Genomic DNA, 21,074 nt, shown 5'->3' with positions numbered 1-21,074 from the left:
GTGTTAACGTTGTATTCGTTTTCATGCTGTGTTAATTTTTTTAAAGTTACCTTTAAAAATCAACCTAGAATTCCCAGTATTGGCTTCTGTTGGAAAAATTGGCGGGGGTGACCATGCTGGGCCTTTCTTTTGGTAAGAGTTCTGCCGTCTTAAGACAGGGCAAGTGTCCTGGGGTTCTGCTCTTCAAGGCTTTTCTTTTCAAGCTTGCCTTGTTCTTGTGTGGCCACTTCATTGTCATTTACCTCTGCGGTTTCCCTTTTCCTCCCCAGAGACACAGGGGATCAGACTCATTTGAGTTTGTGTCCCAGCTCGGATACTTTGTTTCTGTTGGTGGAAACCAGTCACTTATAAGGTTGTTTTTTTTTCTTCTTATTTTGCAGAGAAGTTCTTAATAGTATGGGCCAGTTATTTCCTCCTTCCCTTCCCCAAAGAATGTATGATCTAGTTAACATGCTAAAGTGATTGGAATGATCCATGTTTAAAAATAAATATCTTTAATTTCAGATAACTAAGAAATTCGTCAAAGGTTCTACAGAGAAGAACAAGATGAGACTGCAAAGAGTAAGGCATTTTCCCTAAAACAGGAAATTAACCTGCTATGCTTTAGTAAGCAAAGCCCTTTGCGCTTCCTTTGGCCCAGTTTTACCTCTTGCCCTGCTTGATCTGACCTTCCTTTTGATCTTTGCTTTTCCCATAACTGGGCCTCGTGATTGTGGGCTGCATCGTTTTTAACTTTGCTAAATCCTAAGGTTTTAAGTGCAGCCTTTTCTATCATTATTGTTACTTTAATATACAGAAACTGTAATAGTTGGGCATCTTGATAAAGCCTAATATCGCCTTCCAAAAAACCTAGTGCCTTTCCTTGCATGCCCATCCCCTGTGAGTAGTTCCCCTTGGTGGTAAGCTGGTTCAGCGGGTCCCTGCAGAGGCTTGCATTCAGTTATCCAGGGGTCACCACATTGCATACAATCGTGTGGGGGCCTTTCTTATAGCCATAGGGAACCTAGAGGGCTACATTCCTCCCCCTCCCGGTGCTAACTCACTGAAGGGGCCCTGTGACAGGTGCCTTTGTTTCGGTTCTCTGCCGTCTCATGGCTGCATTCAATTTTTGCATGTCAGATTTTAATGGCTTTTTTTTTACAATTTGTCTCATTCTTCATTGGGAATTTCTAAGTTGGGCAATGACATACATGGGAAAAAAACTCAAGTGCAGCTGATGAGGTCAGATTGATTTGGTTCTGGAAGACTTCTGTTTTTTAATTTAGCAACAGGGGAAAGAGACTCCTTCGTACCATTCTGTCATTGTGCCAGTGATCTCGTTGTTAAACCCAGCCCAGCCGCCTTTTCCAACTGTCTTGCATGTTTAGAAGAAAGTACACAAGATATTTGACAAGAAAGAGAGATGCAGATATTTTTAATGTGTGTCTTGGTGCCTTTTGTTCAAGCAGTTGATGATGGTTTGGGACCATTTGAAATGTTCTCTTTATAGGCAAAGACATAGTCATAGGCCAAGATTCAAAACTGAATTCTTGGATTCCTGACAGTTTGAACACTCACCATTGATAGGTCCTGGTCCTGGGAGAGTTAACCTCGAGCAATATTAGAAGGTGGCCATCCTTTCAGTCAGGAGATTAGCTGGTTTTATAGTAACTCAACACCCCAAGACTAGTCCCAGTTCTTTGGAATGAGGAATTGATACGATAAAATAAAAATTTTCTGATTTTAAGAATATAGAAGAAACCAGCTATTTTTTACTGACAGAAGTAAAATGATAATGTAGTATTAGAGATTACTGTTTCCTTTTCTTCATTTAGTGCTTAACTTTTTTCCCTCAGATCCCAAGAAATGGTTTTAAAGAAAATTTTTATTTTTTTTTTGCTCTTTCATATGAATTCCCCGCTTTTTTGTTGTTGTTTTGCACCCCACTGTTTTTCAGACTTTATTCAGCAGGTTCCTTGTCCTTACCTCGCCCCATTCTTTTTTTTTAAATTGATATATATATTCACATACCATGCAATCATCCGAAGTGTACAATCAGTGGTTTGCGGTATCATATAGCTGTGCATTTATCATCACAATCAACTTTTTCATTTTGAAAAATGACATATATACAAAACAATAAATTTCAAAGTACATTACAACAATTAGTTGTAGAACAGATTTCAGAGTTGTGTATCAGTTATAGTTCCACAATTTTAGATTTTTACTTGTAGTTGCTCCAAGACTCTGGAGACTAAAAGACATGTCAATATAGTTTAGCAGTCATACTCATTTATTAAACCCTACCTTCTCTGTATAACTCCACCATCAACTTTGATCTTTACTGCACTCTTTAGGGGAATTTGTGCTATGCCCAATTTGCCCCACTCTTTATTTCAAAAGAAATAAAATAAATCCTATAATTGGTATACTTTGCAGGGGGGAGAAATATTTCTGTTTTAAAGGTAAAGGAGGCAAAGTCTATGGGTGTTTTTGCTTGTTTTTTACCGTAGCTTTCTGATTAAATAAACATAATTCAAACCTAATAAGAAATACCTTGCATTGTAGCCAGAGGCAGAGGGTGGCTTCTTTTTTAATTTAAAAAAAAAAAAAGGAATAAATATTGCCTTGGGTTTAAAGGTATATTATTTTAGATGAATCTTATTTTGAATTGCTCATGAAGTACTTTGGCAAACAGCTAATCCTCATCATCTTTCTCATAACAGAAGGAAATCTTTGTAATGGATTAAAAATTACTTCTGTATGTGGATACAGAACCCCACTTAAGGTTATTCCAGTAGCTGGTTCCTTAATTCTCTCTCTTCTTTTTAAACAGTCTCCTCAAGATTCTAACCTGATCCTTCCTGGCAGATCTGTAGGGAATACACCTGTTGAATTGTCTTTTGGCTGTAGGAGAAAGAGCGTTTGGGCAAGCAATTAAAGTTACAAGCAGAGAAAGAAGAAAAAGAGAAGCTCAAAGAAGAGGCCAAACGGGCTAAGGAAGAGGCCAAAAAGAAGAAAGAGGAAGAAAAGGAACTGAAAGAAAAGGAAAGGCGAGAGAAAAGGGAGAAAGATGAAAAGGAGAAGGCTGAGAAGCAGAGGCTAAAGGAGGAGAGACGCAAGGAGAGGCAGGAAGCTTTGGAGTAAGCATCTTTGGTGGTAGCTCTCATCTCTATCTTGTTAATTCCTGGTGCTGGCCATTTTGACACATCCATTGCTGTAGTGTTTAGAAGGCAAGACGGTTGCAGTCCTTTAATTCCTTTCTACTTTTTACGCATGGGTTATAAATTGAGTTCCCAATGTGAAAAGGATGAAAAGACGTTTTATGCTCTGCTGCACTCTTTCCCCTCGCCTTCATACCCAGGCTCTAGTCTCTGTTTTACTGAGACAGTTCTTCAGAATTCTTACCCACTTGGGGTGAGCTCTGAAAATTCTGTAATGGTTGGCTGAAATTTAATTTCATGTTTCACAGGGCTAAACTGGAGGAGAAAAGGAAAAAAGAAGAGGAAAAACGGTTAAAAGAAGAAGAAAAGGTAAATATTCTCACAGAATATCTGCATTCCAGTCTGTTTGATACTGACCTTTCACCCAGATCCTGGGTTTGTCATAAAGCCAGAATTTTTGCCTGAATTTGCTGCTCACTCTTCCTTAAGTCTGGGCCCTGTGAGGACTGGTATGTGCTTAGCTGGAAATAGGCTGTTCTTGTCCCTCTTCTCATTGCTGGCTGGTCATCTGCCCACTGTCTTGGCATCCACCAGGAACAACTTTATGACATTTTGAGATGGGCTGGGACTCAATTGCTGATTGTTGGGGGTATTAAAGAGCTAAAATCAAAATAATGCCTTCAATATAGAAATGCTTGGGGTTCAATTCTGGAGGCTTTCACATGTTTTAAAGCACACCATTCTCTTTGTTTCTTCCTCATCATCTTCTTTTAAATTGTAGCGCATTAAGGCAGAGAAAGCTGAAATCACAAGATTCTTTCAGAAACCAAAGACTCCACAGGCCCCCAAGGTGAGAAACTGGATTCCTCTGGTTTTACCTTTCTGTGTTCTTTTGGGCTTTTTCTTTTCAAAAATATAAGGGTGTCAACTGACCAATTAGCTGTCCTATCGTTTAACAGGGGGAGCTGCTTTTTTCTGGTGAAGTCTGGAAGTTCAATATTTTGTCATTTGCTACTAGGCAAGGAGTGGTGCATTTGATAAAATTTCCATTCTTAAGCAGTTGCTTCATGAGCAGTTTTGTGTTAGGAGATTTATAAGAAGGTATGAGAGAAGAAGACTACTTCAGTTTGCTAATGCTGCTGGAATGCAGTATACCAGACATGGACTGGTTTTTACAAGGGAGACTGATCAGGTTACAAATTTACAGTTCTAAGACCATGAAAATGTCCAAATTTTGGCATCAGTAAGAGGATACCTTCACTAAAGAAAGGATGATCATGTTTCTCTGTCACATGGGAAGGCACATGGCTTGTGTCTGCTGGCCCTTGCTCCTGGTTTGTTGCTTTTAGCTTCTGATTCCAGTGGCTTTCTCTCTAAGCTTCTGTGGGTCCTCATTTAGCTTCTCTGGGGCAAACTCTGGATTTCATCTCTTAGCATCTTCAAACATCTGTATCTTGGTTTCATCTCTCTACTCTGTGTGTCAGTTCTCTTAAAGGACTCCAGTAAATGGATAAAGACCCACCTTAAATGGGTGGGGTCACATCTCCATGGAAACAACCTAATCAAAAGGTCCCACCCGGGCATGCGAGGGTAGTTTAGTGGTAGAATTTCTGCCTGCCATTGGGGAGACCTGGGTTTGATTCCCGGCCATGTACTTCCCTAAAACAACAAGCAAACAAACAAATAAAAAAACAAACAAAACCAAAAAAAAAAAATTCAACAAATGGTGCTGCATAAGGTGCTACTCACATGGGAAAAGAATGAAATGTGGCCCCTACCATACAGTACACAAAGAAAAGAAAAAGTTCCCACCCAACAATAGGTTTGCTCTCACAAGATTGGATAAGGAAAACATGACTTTTCTGGGGTACATAACAGTTTCAAACCAACGCAAAGATCTACTCCATACTCTTGGGACATTTATACTCAGGATGGGAGGTAAAATTAACCGTAAAGACAATAGATTTAGCACAAAATTGTGCTTCTTCAATCTGCCATCCATCCAGTCACCTGGTATGGTTTCTCAGGTATAGGTTCCACAGGGAGCCCCAGGACCTCCCTCCCTCATGGGTGAGATGGAAGCATACCCGTTCAGATCCTTCTCTGTGACTATGTGTATGTCTATTTACGTGTATAACTCAGGATCATCCAGAACTTATATTTTGTTTGTTTGTTTACTTCTGTATATCTGGGGTTCTTGCCATGTTCAAACCACCATTCTTTTTCACTGCTGTATAGCATTTCATAATGTTGACGGAATCCGTTTTATATACCTGTTTCTCATCGAATTTCCTTCTTACACCCACTCCCATTGGTGCTGCAGCAAATGTCACAGCACCTGCATCTTTGCATGTGTGCATTTCTTTAGGCTAGCCACCCACACCCACAGACCAAGTCTGGCTGCTTGGTCACAGGATATGCATGCTGACAAGACTTTTAGTCACTGTGAGATCACTCTCCAAGCAAAATACTTCCAGCAGTATGTGACAATGTGCTTTCCCTCACTGCTGCAAGCATTGTGTAGTATGGATTCTCTTTTACTTTGCCAAGCTGATGGGTAAAAAATTGATATCCCTGTTTTACTTTTACATTTTCCTTTGAATGCTAGAGTAGTTTATGTCTCTTCATGTTTTGTTTTATTTTTTGCCATTTTACGCCCTCTTCTATAACTTGCCAGTTCCTATTTTTTACCTATTTTCCCACAGAATTGACTTTTTTTCATGATCTGTAAGAGTTCTTTGTATAGTGTGGATTTCCATTCCTTATGTCATAAGTTGCAGATATTTCTCTCAGTGTGGTTTATGCTGTCTTTTATTATACAGAAGTTTCTTGTTTTAATGCCAGCATTTTTGTTATTGTTCGTTTTTAGACAGTTTTATTCACACATTGTACAATCCAACCTAAATGTAGTAGGATTCTCTAGAGAAACTGAACCAAAAGGAGATATCTGTAATTAGGAGCTCTGTAAAGGTGTCTCACCATGGGAATGGAATTTTAAATTAATTTTTGGCAATTGGCTTTTGATTGGACAGCCATACCGTCTGGCTATAAAATTCTTTTTTTCCCAATTCTTTTAGCTCAAGTTTTGCTATTTATGTTTAGTTGTTTAATTTAGCTGGACTTCCTTGTGCTTGTGGAATGAAGTGTGGCCCTAATTATTTCCCTTACGGATTAACTGATGGTCCCACCACCCTTGAATGAGGAGAGCAGTCTGTCAGTTCTCAGCCTTGGCTGCATTTTGGACTCACTGGGGAGCTTTGAAAAGCACAGGTGCCTGGATCCCATCCTAGAGACTCAGACAGGACTGTCATAAAGCTAGCACTGAGCTGCTGGTCTCAGTACCCTTTTCCCACTGAGGCAGAAGCCTTGCTTTCTTATATAGTTTTAGCTTTCTAAATTGTTCCGTAATGCTGCCAAATTTGGAATCCACTGGTGTAGACATTAAATAAAGATGCAGAAGGAGTTAAAGAGAGTAGGGAAATTAAACCTACTAAATTTAACATGTGCTGATGTAGAGGAAATAGGCATTAATGTTTCAAGTTCACGTCAGGGTTTAGTGTTGAAAATCTTTTTGTTTCGTGAATTATTTGTATTTTAACAATAGGGCTTTGGGTAAGCTGATCACTCTCCGGGAGTCTCTCTAGTTCTAGTTCTTGTGCTTTTTAGTGAGTGTGGGAAGTTGAGCCCAGGGCTTGGCCTCAGTCTCAGCTTGCTACTGCCTGTTTTTTCTTGTTGTTTTTAAGAGGGCGTCTTTATTGAGGTATAAATTATATACAGTAAAGTTCACTGTTTTTAGGCATACTGGTCAATGAGTTTTGACAATTATGTAACCACCATTGTAATCAAGATGTATACTAGCACCATCGCCCTGAACAGTGCTCCTCTGTGATCAGTCCTCAGCCTCCACCCCAGCCCCTGACGACTGAGGGTCTTATCTCTGCCCCTATAGATTTTGGTTTTTTTTTAATTTTTTAAATAGATAACAAAATTTGCCATTTTAATCATTTTTAAGTGTACAGTCCAGTGTCATTAAGTAAATTTGTAGTGTACCTTACCATTGTTTATTTCCAAAAATTTCCAACACCCCTGCATTCCTTCTCCAATTCCTGGTAACTTCTGGTCTTCATTCTTTGTGAGTTTGCTTATTCTAGTTATTTCATATAAGTGGAGGCATATAATATTCGTCCTTATGTGTCTGGGTTTTTTCATTTAGCATGTTTTTGAGATTCATCCATCTTGAAGCTTCGATCAGGACTTCATTCATTTTAAGGCTGATATTCCATTATGTGAAAGATCACATTTTGGTTGTCTATCATCTGTTATTGGACCCCTGGGTTCCTTTTGGCGATGGTGAATCCTGCTGCTACACACCAGTGTGCAAGCATTCATTTGAGCCCCTATTTTCAATTTCTCTTGGTGTATGTCTAATGGTAGACTTGTCGGGTCAGACGGTAATTTTGTGTTTACCTTTCTGAGGAATTGCCAAACTCTTTTCCAAAGTGGCTCTCCATTTTACATCCCCTCCCCATGCACCCCACCCCCACTCCCAGAAATGCACAGTGGTTCCAGTTTCTCCTCATTCTCACCAGAATTTGCCATTTTTCCCTTACATTTTGCCTTTTCCAGAAACTTCTAGAAATTTGTTTCTGCTCCTTTGACCTAGCATATTGCTTTTGAGATCCTTCCAGGTGGCTCTGTGTATCTGTGGTTCATTCTTTTCATTACTGGCTGGTATTCTGTCGCATGTATCCACCATCCAGTCTCTTTTCAATTGCAGACCCTGGCCGGCTCCTGTGGGAAGTTTGCCCCTTTTGAAATTAAAGAGCACATGGTTCTTGCCCCTCTGTGTCGGGCTGCCTCTGATCAAGACCTCTGTGATCAGTTAGACCAGCTCCTCCAGAAACAGAGTGGCACATTTTCTTTCCTGAAGGATCTGAAAGGCCGACGGCCACTCAGATCTGGACCCACCGTTGTTTGTAATCGGAACGCAGACATTTTTAACAGGTTAGTGGCTGGGGCCATTGCTTTCCCCTTGGTAAGGCAGAGTACAGTTATCCAAGCCCTGGGGGCCCAGTGGGGGGTGCTCTGGATTCTGATGTGCTACTTACCTGGGCTCTGGGCTTCCCTCCTGGCTCAGCCTGTCTGCTCCAACTTCCTATTTCTGCCACCCTCTGAAATTCCATAAAAGCCCTGATTTAGAGCGCAGATTGCCCAGTCCAGCTCCCCACTCTCCTAGGAGAGTCTTTTCACTCCAGTGCCAAGCTCCATAGATGAGCATTTTTCTGTTCTCTTATCATAAAAGGCTACAGGCAGTAATTTGGCAGTCTCACTGTCTTCCTTCCTTCCTCTGCTGTATCCCTCTTGGTTTAAGGAAATGTTCTGTAGCTTTCTTTGGGAGTCATCACTGGTACTGCCTTTTTAGACTGTTTGCAGCCTGCTTAATTGGGAAGGTTCCCAGGTGGCATGAACAAGTTGCAAAGAAAGTGAGTCATGAGTGCGTGTTTTATCCTGCAGTGATGTCGTGATTGTGGAGAGCGGCAAAGTAGATGGTGTTCCCGACAGAAAGAAGTTTGGCAGGATGAAGCTCCTGCAGTTCTCCGAGAACCACCGGCCAGCATACTGGGGAACGTGGAACAAGAAGACAACCACCATCAGTCCCAGGAACCCCTGGACCCAAGACAGAGTGAGTGTGTGCCGGCGTGCTGATCACACGGGCCTCAGTCTCCCTCTCCTTTCCTTTGTGCTTTGCCTTCTTTTTTTACACTGGTCTCTTGGGTTCTATAATTATTCTAGCTTTTCTGTTCTGCCTTTTTCTTCCAGCCCTGGAAACAAACATGATGGGCTGCATATTTCTTTTTTTTTTCCAGAAGCTCCTCGACTATGAAGTCGACAGTGATGAGGAGTGGGAGGAAGAGGAGCCAGGAGAGTCCCTGTCCCATAGTGAAGGGGTGAGAGCAGATGACACAATGTCGGCTTCACTCCAGGAGCCCAAGCAGGCCCTGGCTGGGTCCATGTACAGGCATCTGCATTTCCACCTCCTTTTCTTCCTTGAATGTTGGCAGCTTTAAATATTTCATGAAATGTATGTTCTGTTTCCACATATTTTAAACATCTCTCTTTTTCTTTTTGAGGATGATGATGATGAAGTAGGAGAAGATGAAGATGAGGATGATGGTTTTTTTGTGCCCCATGGGTACCTGTCTGAGGATGAAGGAGTGACCGAGGTGAGGGGCAGCTGGCTCAGGAATGAGTTCACTTTGGGACCAGGGATTGGTAGCTGCTGGCCTAGGCGTGGCGAGGGTGGGTCTGAACCTGCCCGTGGCTAGTTCAACTTCTCCCTCATTCCTCACAGCTCCTCACAGCCGCCTAAAGGGGATTCGCAATGTTGGCTTTTGTTTTTGTTTTCTTACTTTTTTATTGTATAATGTAACATATATAAAAAGCAAAGAAATAAAAAAGCAATAGTTTTCAAAGCACTCTTCAATAAGTAGTTACAGGACAAATCCCAGAGTTTGTCAGAGCTACCATACAATCTTCTCAGATTTTTCCTTCTAGCTGCTCCAGAATATAGGAGGCTAGAAGGCATAAATGTTTTTTTATGCTCACAATCGACTTTTTTCCTTCTTATTTGTGAAAAATACCATATATACAAAAAAGCAATAAATTTCAGAACACATTGCAACAATTAGTTGTAGTGTAGAACAGATTTCAGAGTTTGTCAGGGGTTACAGTTCCACACTTTTAGATCTTTGCTTCTAGCTGCTCTAAGATACTGGAGACTAAAAGAGATATCAATTTAATGATTCAGCAATCATATTCATTTGTTAAATCCTATCTTCTCTATATAACTCTACCATCACCTTTGAGAGATTCCTGATATTGGGGTTCATTTGTGGGGCTGTTGAAGCTGGAGTTGGTTTTACCTGGGAGAGTGGTAGAATTTTCTTGGGTAGGAAAAATTCCAAGAGAAATGAACTAGATGAGTAAACCTCTGGTCAGGGGAGTTGCTGGAAGTGCAGGCAGACTGGCCCCTGTGAGTGGGACAGGGGGCTCAGGAGGGTACTGTGTTCAGGTTGTGAACCTTTTCTTTTTTTTAATTTTTTTAGCTCAAGTATTCACATACGAAAAAATATACAAATACTAAGTGTTCATTCAGGTTGAAGAGTTTTGACATTGACGACACCTGTGAAATCACCACCCAGAATAAGACATAGAACCTTTCCATCTCCCCCAAACACGCCCCTACCCTTGCCACGACTCTCTAAATTCAGGCTGTGGAATTTCTGGAACAGCCAGTTTTAGGGCTCTGAAAGCTGTGGGGTGAAATTGTTTGGGTAGTGGGGGAAAGTGAAAGGAATAATATGGTTGGCAGTGTGTCTTGTATTTCAAAGTCAGATTTGAAGGATTCATTATATGTTTCTGATCAATAGATGGGCCAACTTGTGTCTTGTGCTAGAAAATTTGCTGACTGGTATTAAGAGGCTTAGGGTGAGAATTATAAAAACATCCGTTCACCAGAAAGGAAAGGGCATTCACAGCATCAAAAGCCTGAATGCGCAAACTATCCTTCAGCCTAAATATGCTGTGTGCCCATTTGACTCTTCCATGACTGAACAGCTGCTAGCCCTGACTCCAAGAATAGCTCTGCCCCTCCTTTTGTTGCTCCCTGAAATGACTGGGTATTTGGAACTATTGCAGAGTGCCTGGGTCTGCAGGGACTGGGAATCGTAAGTAAGCTTCTGCTTTTTAACCTGCAAGGAGTGTGCTGATCCTGAGAACCACAAGGTTCGCCAGAAACTGAAGGCCAAGGAGTGGGACGAGTTTTTGGCCAAGGGAAAGAGGTTTCGCGTCCTCCAGCCTGTGAAGATTGGCTGCGTGTGGGCAGCTGAGAAGGACACCTGTGCCAGTGGTGACCTGAAGGTGTTGCAGCAGTTCACCACATGCCTCCTGGCCCCAGTCATCTCGGAGGAGGAGCCAACACCCAAGGCCTCTAAGAGAGAGAAGAAGGACCAGCAGAGTGAGTGTCTGTCGCTCCCAGGAAGCTCAGGGGTTGGTGCAGAGTCCCAGATGGTTCCAGACCTGAGGGCAGGAGATTTCTTAGGCAACTGGACTGAGAATTTAAAAGCTCTCTCAACAAACGGTAGCTAACACGAACCGAGCACATTTATCTGTTGTCTGATGCACACAACAATATTAGGAAGGTGCTTTTATTAGCTTGTTTTAGCAACAAGAACCAGGCCTGGGGAGCTTTGCTTAAAGTCACAGAGCTGGGCAGTGGCAGGGATAGGCCCCAGGGCAAACCAGGGGAGGAATACTGACTCAGAATGAAAGCATGGTGTCCATTTACTGAGGACAAATGTGAGCGCAGTTAGCTGTGAAATCTTCCCTGAAGTCAACTTGCCTTTTGGGGCTAGAGCTAGTGTGTGTGCTGCCTTATGTCTTCCCTTAGAGTTGCCTGCTGAGGCCAGCCACGTTGCAGGGCCTTGACCAGAAAGCTCTGTTCATTCCTTGGTTCTGTCTGCAGGGCACAGTCCCCACTGGTCTCGCACCCACTGTGTCCCTTCCTATTCCTCCCAGTCTTGGCCCAGCTGCTCCCCCTGCTGCACGGGAACGTGAATGGCAGCAAGGTGATCATCCGTGAGTTTCAGGAGTGCTGCCGCCAAGGCCTGCTTCGCAAGGACACCAGCAGCCCTGAGAGCAGCTCTGCCAGCCCCCCAAGCCCCAGCTCTTCCCGCCCGCAGACCCCCACCGCCAGCGAAGATGCTGCTGTCCCCTCCAAAGCCAGACTGAAGCGGATTATTTCCGAGAACTCAGTGTATGAGAAGAGGCCTGACTTCAGGATGTGCTGGTACGTCCACCCGGAGGTGCTGAGGAGCTTTGACCAGGAGCACCTGCCTGTGCCATGCCAGTGGAGCTATGTCACCACGCCACCCTCGGCCACCAGAGAGGACAGTGGCAGTGTCCCTGCCATGGGACCTGCGCAAGTGACACCCATCTCACTGAAGAGGAAGTCTGCGGGCACCATGTGCATCACCCAGTTCATGAAGAAGCGGAGGCATGAGGGCCAGGTGAGCATCCGTACCCAGGGCCACTGGGCCCAAGGGCAGGGCCTTAACAGGTGTGGTGGCAGCTTTTCCATTTGTGTTGCTTGTTTTGTGTTAGTTTTGCTCAGTTTTGAGTGCCTGTCCTGTGCCGGGCACCCACTGGAGTTAGGCAGCCACTTTTGAGTGGGAACTGCAGTCGGGAACCCATGAGGTACGGTGCACAGGGCCCCAGAGACAGAAAGCAGATGGCACTGCCCTGATGCCAGGCTCTGGGGAGACTTTCTGAAGAGACCCTGTGCTCAGTAAAAAAAAAAAAAAATGTATATATATATATATATATATATTCAGTGCTGTCTTTGGGTACAGCAAGGAAGAGTCCCCTGGGGACCCCACCATGGCCTTTGCTGATGTTTGATACATTTCCCCTATTGAAATACTAATGTAAACAAGTTGCTCTTCTTATACCTACTCTTACTGGAAACCAGAGTTTGAGAGACTGGATTTTAAGGAGGAGGATGAGATGAAGGCATGGCTGAGGTCAGGGTCTTTGACTCACATCCCTGCCCCCTTGAAGATGGTGATACTGCTCAGGCGGTAATAGAGAGGGGTGGGGTGCTGAGAATGCACCCCAAGACACAGTAGCTCTTGTCCTTGTCCTTTCTGACATTTACTATGTAGTTTAGAAAATAAAGTGGCAAGTAAAACTGCTGCTGGAAGCTGTCTCCCTCATGCTTAACCTGTCACAGTGAGAGAGGGACCATCAGAACAGCCTGTACAGTCCATGTTGTCGTGGTGACTTCCCCGTCACGCCTCAGATGCTGTCTGGGTGTGACTGGTTGTGTATGCACACTTCCTGCTGGTCCGTGAGCACAGTGTGGTGCCGAGGAGAGCCCCAGGGCTCCACAAACACTTCCTCCATGGGCCCTGGTCCCAGAGCCATAGGCTTTATGTTTCCCTCGAAGTGGCCACCCTCATCTATACATGTTCCCTGAGGGTCTTTCTCTACATGGAAAACAGTCGCTTTTGTACCACTGCATGTTTTCTTACATGCAAGGGAACTATGCTAAGCACTTTTACAAATTGCTGTTTCACTGATGGTGAACCGCCTCACTATTTTTTTTTTAACATCTGTTCCCCCTATTATTTATTTTTATTCCATATGTTCTACTCGTCTGTTGACAAGGTAGATAAAAGGAGCATCAGACACAAGGTTTTCACAATCACACAGTCACATTGTGAAAGCTAAATCATTATACAATCATCTTCAAGAAACATGGCTACTGGAACACAGCTCTACATTTTCGGGCGGTTCCCTCCAGCCTCTCCACTACATCTTGAACAACAAGGTGATATCTACTTAATGCGTAAGAATAACCTCCAGGATAACCTCTCAATTCTGTTTGGAATCTCTCAGCCATTGACACTTTGTCTCATTTCACTCTTCCCCCTTTTGTTCAAGAAGGTTTTCTCAATCCCTTGATGCCGAGTCTCAGCTCATTCTAGGGTTTTTCTCAATCCCTTGATGCTGAGTCTCAGCTCATTCTAGGATTTCTGTCCCACATTGCCAGGAAGGTCTACACCTCTGGGAGTTATGTCCCACGTAGATAGGGGGAGGGTGGTGAGTTTGCTTGTTGTGTTGGCTGGAGAGAGAGGCTGCATCTGACCAACAAAAGAGGCTCTCTTGGGGGTGACTTTTAGGCCTAATTTTAAGTAGGCTTGACCTATCCTTTGTGGGGTTAAGTTTCATATGAACAAACCCCAAGACTGGGGACTCAGCCTATAGTTTTGGTTGTCCCCACTGCTTGTGAGAATATCAAGAATTCAACTTGGGGAAGTTGAATTTTCCCCATTCTCATCATTCCCCGAAGGGGACTTTGCAAATACTTTTTTATTCACTGTTCAAATCGCTCTGGGATTTATCGGGGCATCACTCTGGACAAACCAACAAAATCTCATGCCCTACTCAAGGTTCCATGTACTTATGGTATTCATTTAAGCTGTCTACATAAATTGTATTAGGAAATGCATTAGTCAAAATATAAATTTTGTACTAAATATTTTTTTGCTTTAGTTTCACACATAAGGTAAAATTTTAAAATATTAATTACCATCTATTTTCAGCACCCTGCAGTAATGACATTCCTTTGTTCTTCCTCATGCAAAAACATTTTTAAAATTTGTACATTTAGTCACTATTATTATACACTAGGCATTCCTAGATTATACCATCTCAATCTTTATCATCTTTCTTTCTGATTTCATTTGTGCCCCCAGCCCTCCTCCCTCTATCATTCTCACATTCAGCTTCATTCAGTGTTTTAACATAATTGTATTACAGTTAGGTAGTATTGTACTGTACATTTCTGAGTTTTTTACATTCAGTCCTGTTGCACAATCTGTATCCCTTCAGCTCCAATTACCCAATATCTTACCCTATTTCTATCTCCTGATGGTCTCTGTTACGAAATTCTCCAAGTTTAAGTTTATTCACTAATGTCAGTTCATATCAGTGAGACCATACAGTATTTGTCTTTTTGTTTCTGGCTAACCTCACTTAGCATAACATCCTTAAGGTCCATCCATGTTGTTGCATACTTCATGGCTTTATTCTGTTTTACAGCTGCATAATCCATCATATGTATATACCACAGCTTGTTTAGCCACTCGTCTATTGATGGACATTTTGGCTGTTTCCATCTCTTTGCAATTGTAAATAATGCTGCTATAAACATTGATGTGCAAATGTCCATTTGTGTCCTTGCCCTCATGTCTTCTGAGTAGATACCTAGCAATGGTATTGCCGGGTCATATGGCAATTCTATATTTAGCTTTTTGAGGAACCACCAAACTGCCTTCCATAGCTGTTGTTCCATTTGACATTCCCACCAGCAGTGGATAAGTGTGCCTCTTTCTCCACATCCTCTCCAGCACTTGTTGTATTCTGTTTTGTTGATAATGGCTATTCTGATGGGTGTGAGATGATATCTTATTGTGGTTTTGATTTGCATTTTTCTAATAGCCAGGGAAGTTGAGCATCTCTTCATGTGCCTTTTGGCCATTTGTATTTCCTCTTCTGAGGTGTCTGTTCAAGTCTTTTGCCCATTTTGTAATTGGTTGGCTGTCTTTTTGTTGTTGAGTTGAACAATCTGTTTATATATTCTGGATACTAGACCTTTATCTGATATGTCATTTCCAAATATTGTCTCCCATTGTGTAGGCTGTCTTTTTATTTTCTTGATGAAGTTCTTTGATGTGCAAAAGTGTTTAATTTTGAGGAGTTCCCATTTATTTATTTATTTCCTCAATGCTCTTGCTTTGGGTGTAAGGTCTAGAAAACTGCCTCTAAGTATAAGATTTATAAGATACTTCCCTACATTTTCTTCTAACAGTTTTATGGTCTTAGATCTAATGTTTAGGTCTTTGATCCATTTTGAGTTAACTTTTGTATAGAGTGTGAGATATGGATCCTCTTTCATTCTTTCGCATATGGATATCCAGTTCTCTAGGCACCATTTATTGAAGAGACTTGCTTCACTATTTTATTTAACTCCTAGGAAAGAAAAAATGCCCCCAATTAAATGAAGATACACCTTTCTGGTTCAGAAAAGTTGATAGGGGGAAAGTATGGCTGTAGAATCAATGAAACATGCTTGCTTGTTAATAACACATGTGAAAGAGGCCCCTGTAGGGTCTGCAAGTCTCTGCTCACTTTCACAGTGAGAGCCTCCTAGTTTGGGTTCGGCAGGGAGGGACCCACCTAAGGCCACACAGCTGGGAGTCCAGGTGTACACCTAGCTGCTTGCTTTATCACTGCACTTGGGGATCTAAACCCATTTGGGGCATAAGCATCACCTAGAGAGTGAGTTAAAAGCTCAGATTTCTGGGCATGTTTGGCCCCAACAATTCTGTTTTTGTATATCCGAGGTGGGGGCCCTAAAATCTGCATTTTTAAATCCCCTCCTCTGGGGATTCTGATGTAACCCACAATTTGGGGAACACCACACCAACCCTTAGAAGGTCTGGGTCAGTACAACAGGTATATCATGGAAGGGAAAGCTCCAAGTAGCTGGCCTTTGGTGGCTGTCCTGGAACAGTCAACCTCACAGTCGCTCCTAAGTGCCTTGGACTGTAGGTAACCACACCCTGTCACTGTGATGTAAACTCATAGAGGTTTATCTAGCAACAAGTCCTGGGGCAAGAGCCAGCTTCTTCCTATCTTCACCTCCCACCTTTCTCAGTGTGTGGGGGATGAGGCTTTCCTCTTGTGTGGCCTTCCCACCTGGCCAGAATGGAAGCCCTTCCCCTCACACTCTACCTGTCTTCCTGTCTAAAATTCTTTGGCATGGCCACCCCTAGCTATAAGCGGATCTGGAGAAATGAGACCTGAGCCCCCAACAAATCCCAGTTCTGTTTGCTGTGGGGAAAGGAATGGGTAGAGCCTTTCATGGAATGACCCTTAGACAAAGTGGACAAATGGAACGGAGAAGATCAGATCGGAGATATAGGAACATAGATTAAATCTTCTCCCCTGCATTTTGATAAAGCCTCTAGCTGATATTTTTGTACCCTTAGGTAGTTGCTAAACTTCCCATGTATATGAACATTTTCTTTGGGATTAGACTTTAAATTGTTGTGAATCTTTAAATGTGCCCTGAGGGTCTCTACATGGACATATTTCAGTTTAGAGGTTAGAATAGTCTGTTGTTGAGAAGGCTTCATAATCTAGTAGGGCTGGGTTAGTCTCCAGCTTGGCCACCAGTTGTCTGTTTGATCTTTGCTGTGATCTTGGGCCTCAGAATTATTATAAAATTTTTAAATGGGGGTGGAGAGGGAGGTGGCAGGTGCTACCTTGCAGGTGCTTCAGTGGCAGAATTCTCACTTGCCATGCTGGAGACCCAGGTTTGATTCCTGATGCCTGTCCATGTAAAAAAAAAAAAAAAACTGTGACCAAAATGAAACTCAAAGAACAGCAGGTTGCAGGGTCTTCATGCTATATATTTGCTATATATATATTTTTTAACTGCAGAGCATCTTCACAGTCCCACTCATTTCCATCTCTGTACCATGTATAGTAACTGCGGGTATGGCAATGACTTTCCCACTTCAACAAGCCACTGCTCACAGCTCAGCACGGAGGGACCTGAGGTGCCCTCGGTCCTCCTCAGGATGCTTAAAAACCAACTTTGTGCCTGGAGGATGATGGGTAGGTGGACATTCCTCTGAAGAGTTTTGGATCAAAAGAAAATGTAGTTTATTGACATTTGCGATTCCTTTCTGGAGGGCCCAGGGACTCAGGATGAGTATAAAGAAATTGGTCTGTTCTTTTCAATAAACGCTTTCCCACTGGTGGTCTCTGTCTACATCATTTTAAAACTTACCCTCTTTGTCCCAGAATTCTTTTTGGAGACACATAGTTCAGACTCGCCCTCATCATCCTTGCAGTGTGCTCTTAGCATCCCATCTCAGTGGGGCTTCCACCTGCCCAGGGTGGGGTTTTTGTTCAGGTCTCAGTTTGTCCCTGAGTCCAGGGGCAGAGCTGAGAACCTCAGAACTGATGGGACCCAACCTGCCAGATCTGTCTGTGATCCTAAACACCACACCAGGGACCTGGTTTCCCTAACTGACAGTTTTGTGGTTCCGTTTCCCCTTCACCAGGCAAAATGAGATTTTTTTTTTTAACTTTTTTATTAATTAAAAAAAATTAACATAAAAAATTAAGATATCATTCCATTCTACATATACAATCAGTAATTCTTAATATCGTCACATAGTTGCATATTCATCATTTCTTAGAACATTTGCATCGATTTAGAAAAAGAAATAAAACGATAACAGAGAAAAAAAAAGATTATACATACCATACCCCTTACCCCTCACTTTCATTTACCACTAGCATTTCAAACTAAATTTATTTTAACATTTGTTCCCACTATTATTTATTTTTATTCCATATGTTCTACTCTTCTGTTGATATAGAAGCTAAAAGGAGCATCAGTCACAAGGTTTTCACATTCACAGAGTCTCATTGTGAAAGCTATATCATTGTTCAATCATCATCAAGAAACATGGCTACTGGAACACATCTCTACATTTTCAGGCAGTTCCCTCCAGCCTCTCCGCTACATCTTGAACAACAAGGTGATATCTATTTAATGCCTAAGAATACCCTCCAGGAGAACCTCTCGACTCTTTGGAATCTCACAGCCATTGACGCTTAGTCTCATTTCACTCATCCTCCTTTGATCGAGAAGGTTCTCTCAATCCCTTGATGTTAATTCTCATCTCATTCTAGGGTTTTTCTCAGTCCCTTGATGCTGAGTCTCAGCTCATTCCAGGATCTCTGTCCCATGTTGCCAGGAAGGTCCACACCCCTGGGAGTCATGTCCCACACAGAGAGGGGGAGGGTGATGAGAATGCTCGTCATGTTGGCTGGAGAGAGAGGCCACATCTGAGCAACAAAAGAGGCTCTCTTGGGGGTGACTCTTAGGGCTAAATTTTAAGTAGACTTGACCTATCCTTTGTGGGGTTAAGTTTCATATGAACAAACCCCAAGACTAGGGGCTCAGCCTATAGCTTTGGTTGTCCCCACTGCCTGTGAGAATATCAAGAATTCAACTTGGGGAAGTTGAATTTCTCCCTGCTCTCACCATTCCCCGAAGGGGGCTTGCAAATACTTTTCCAGTCATTGATCAAATCACTCTGGGATTCATTGGGGCATCACTCTGGACAAACCAATACAATCTCATGTCCTACCTGAGATTCCAAGTACTTATGACATTCAATCAAACTATCTACATGAGTTATATTAGGAAATGCTCTAGTCAAAATCTAAATTTTGTAACAAATAAACATTTTTTGCTTTAGTCTCACACATAAGGTGACATTTTAAAGTATTAATTATCATCTATTTTCAGCACCCTGCAATAATGACATTCCTTTGTTCTTCCTCATGCAAAAACACTTTTAAAATTTGTACATTATACATTTCACTATGATTATACACTCTAGGCATTCCTAGATTATACCATCTCGATCTTTACCATTTATCTTTCTTTCTGATTTCATTTATGTCCCCAGCCCTCCTCCGTCTATTATTCTCACATGCAGCTTCATTCAGTGTTTTAACATAATTACATTGCAGTTAGGTAGTATTGTGCTGTCCATTTCTGAGTTTTTATATTCAGTCCTGTTGCACAATCTGTATCCCTTCAGCTCCAATTACCCAATATCTCACCCTATTTCTATCTCCTGATGGTCTCTGTAACCAAGGAAATATTCCAAGTTTATTCACTAATGTCAGTTCATTATCAGTGAGACCATACAGTATTTGTCCTTTTGTTTCTGGCTAATCACATTCAGCATAATGTTCTTAAGGTCCATTCATTTGTTACATACTTCATAACTTTATTCTGTTTACAGCTGCATAATATTCCATCTTATGTAGATGTCACAGTTTGTTTAGTCAACTCTCTGTTGATGGACATTTTGGCTGTTTCCATCTCTTTGTAATTGTTAATAATGCTGCTATAAACATTGGTGTGTAAATGTCCATTTGTGTCCTTGGCCTCGTGTCCTTTGAGTAGAGACAGCATATAGATGGGTCCTGTTTTTTAATCCATTCTGCCAAACTATGTCTTTTGATTGGAGAGTTTAATCCATTGACATTCAGTGTTATTACTGCATGGGTAGTACTTTCTTCTACTATTTTGCCTTCTGGATTTTATATGTCATATCTAATTTTCCTTCTTTTTACCTTTACTCATAGTCTTCCTTTCTACAATCTTTTCCACACCTCTCTCTTCTGTCTTCGTATCTGTCTCTAGTGTTCCCTTTAGTATTTCTTGCAGAGCTGGTCTCTTGGTCACAAATTCTCTCAGTGATTTTTTTGTCTGAAAATGTTTTAATTTCTCCCTCATTTTTGAAGGACAGTTTTGCTGGATATAGAATTCTTGGTTGGCAGTTTTTCTCTTTTAATAATTTAAATATATTATCCCACTGTCTTCTCGCCTCCATGGTTTCTGCTGAGAGATCTGCACATAGTCTTATTGGGCTTCCAAAATGAGATTTTTGAAGAGGATTTCTGAAAGTGTTGTGGTTGAAACACGTTTCTCCCCCTCTGTGATGGTTTTCTCCCTAGGTTTACAGAGAGAGCATCCTCCTGCTTTCTGTTCTGTCTGCCTTCTCTGGATTGGGAATCTTGCTGGAGTTTCCTACTGAGCCTTAGTAGAGGTCTTCCCTGACCCACCCTGTCTCTCCTAACCTGTCCACACTTGCCTGAATGGTGTTCTTGCTGGCAAAACTGGTCTACACTTAAATCCAAGGCTTGTCAGGTGCCAGGACAGAGGAAATGAAACTGTTGAGGAGAAAGGCAAAGAGTTCTCAGCCATAGATTTTAAATAATCAGTTCAAGTACCTTATTATTTTCTCCTTCAAACTAAACCAGAAGTCAAGAATTCCCTAGTCACACATTATTTTTGTATTCAGGCCAGACAGTGTTCATCGTAGAGAATGCCAGAATTTTTTTATGGCCATAGGATATCAAACACGCTTCTCAGACCTGGAGACTTTGTTGCCAACATGGATAGGGGATGCCAAGACTGAAATGTGTTTTAGGAATTTTATAGACCTGGAGGGTGGATCACAAACCACAGTGGCTCCAGAGGCACAGCCCAGCAGCCTGGTAGAAAGGGCCCTGCTGCACACCAAGGTCCCCGCTGACAGCCCACATCCTTATCTTCAGGTTGGAGCTGGGGACATGGATGGCTTCCAGGCAGACACAGAGGAGGAGGAGGAAGAGGAGAGTGACTGCATAAGCATGGATATCCTGGAGGCTGAGGGTGAGAGGGGTCCAGACTTTGCTCATTCGGATTGGTGGGAAAGGAAGGCT

At 42.3% G+C, this 21,074-nt stretch overlaps 1 protein-coding gene across 9 annotated transcripts in view; it reads left to right on the top strand.

The window, feature by feature from the left end:
* The window catches only part of CHAF1A (chromatin assembly factor 1 subunit A), a 34,518-nt gene that overhangs the window by 12,043 nt on the left and 1,401 nt on the right, over positions 1-21,074 (top strand). For all 9 annotated transcript variants that reach the window (XM_077121107.1, XM_077121100.1, XM_077121106.1 and 6 more), the window contains 11 exons: positions 505-561; positions 2,893-3,122; positions 3,452-3,512; positions 3,925-3,993; positions 7,921-8,147; positions 8,658-8,826; positions 9,011-9,091; positions 9,275-9,367; positions 10,902-11,160; positions 11,721-12,211; positions 20,928-21,024. In XM_077121107.1, the coding sequence (XP_076977222.1) occupies positions 505-561; positions 2,893-3,122; positions 3,452-3,512; positions 3,925-3,993; positions 7,921-8,147; positions 8,658-8,826; positions 9,011-9,091; positions 9,275-9,367; positions 10,902-11,160; positions 11,721-12,211; positions 20,928-21,024 (1,834 nt within the window). The remainder of the gene's footprint in view (positions 1-504; positions 562-2,892; positions 3,123-3,451; positions 3,513-3,924; positions 3,994-7,920; positions 8,148-8,657; positions 8,827-9,010; positions 9,092-9,274; positions 9,368-10,901; positions 11,161-11,720; positions 12,212-20,927; positions 21,025-21,074) is intronic.

This window comes from Tamandua tetradactyla, chromosome 11, assembly GCF_023851605.1.
Source record: "Tamandua tetradactyla isolate mTamTet1 chromosome 11, mTamTet1.pri, whole genome shotgun sequence".
Taxonomy (NCBI): Eukaryota; Metazoa; Chordata; class Mammalia; order Pilosa; family Myrmecophagidae; genus Tamandua; species Tamandua tetradactyla.
This window is presented reverse-complemented; position numbering and strand designations above follow the sequence as displayed.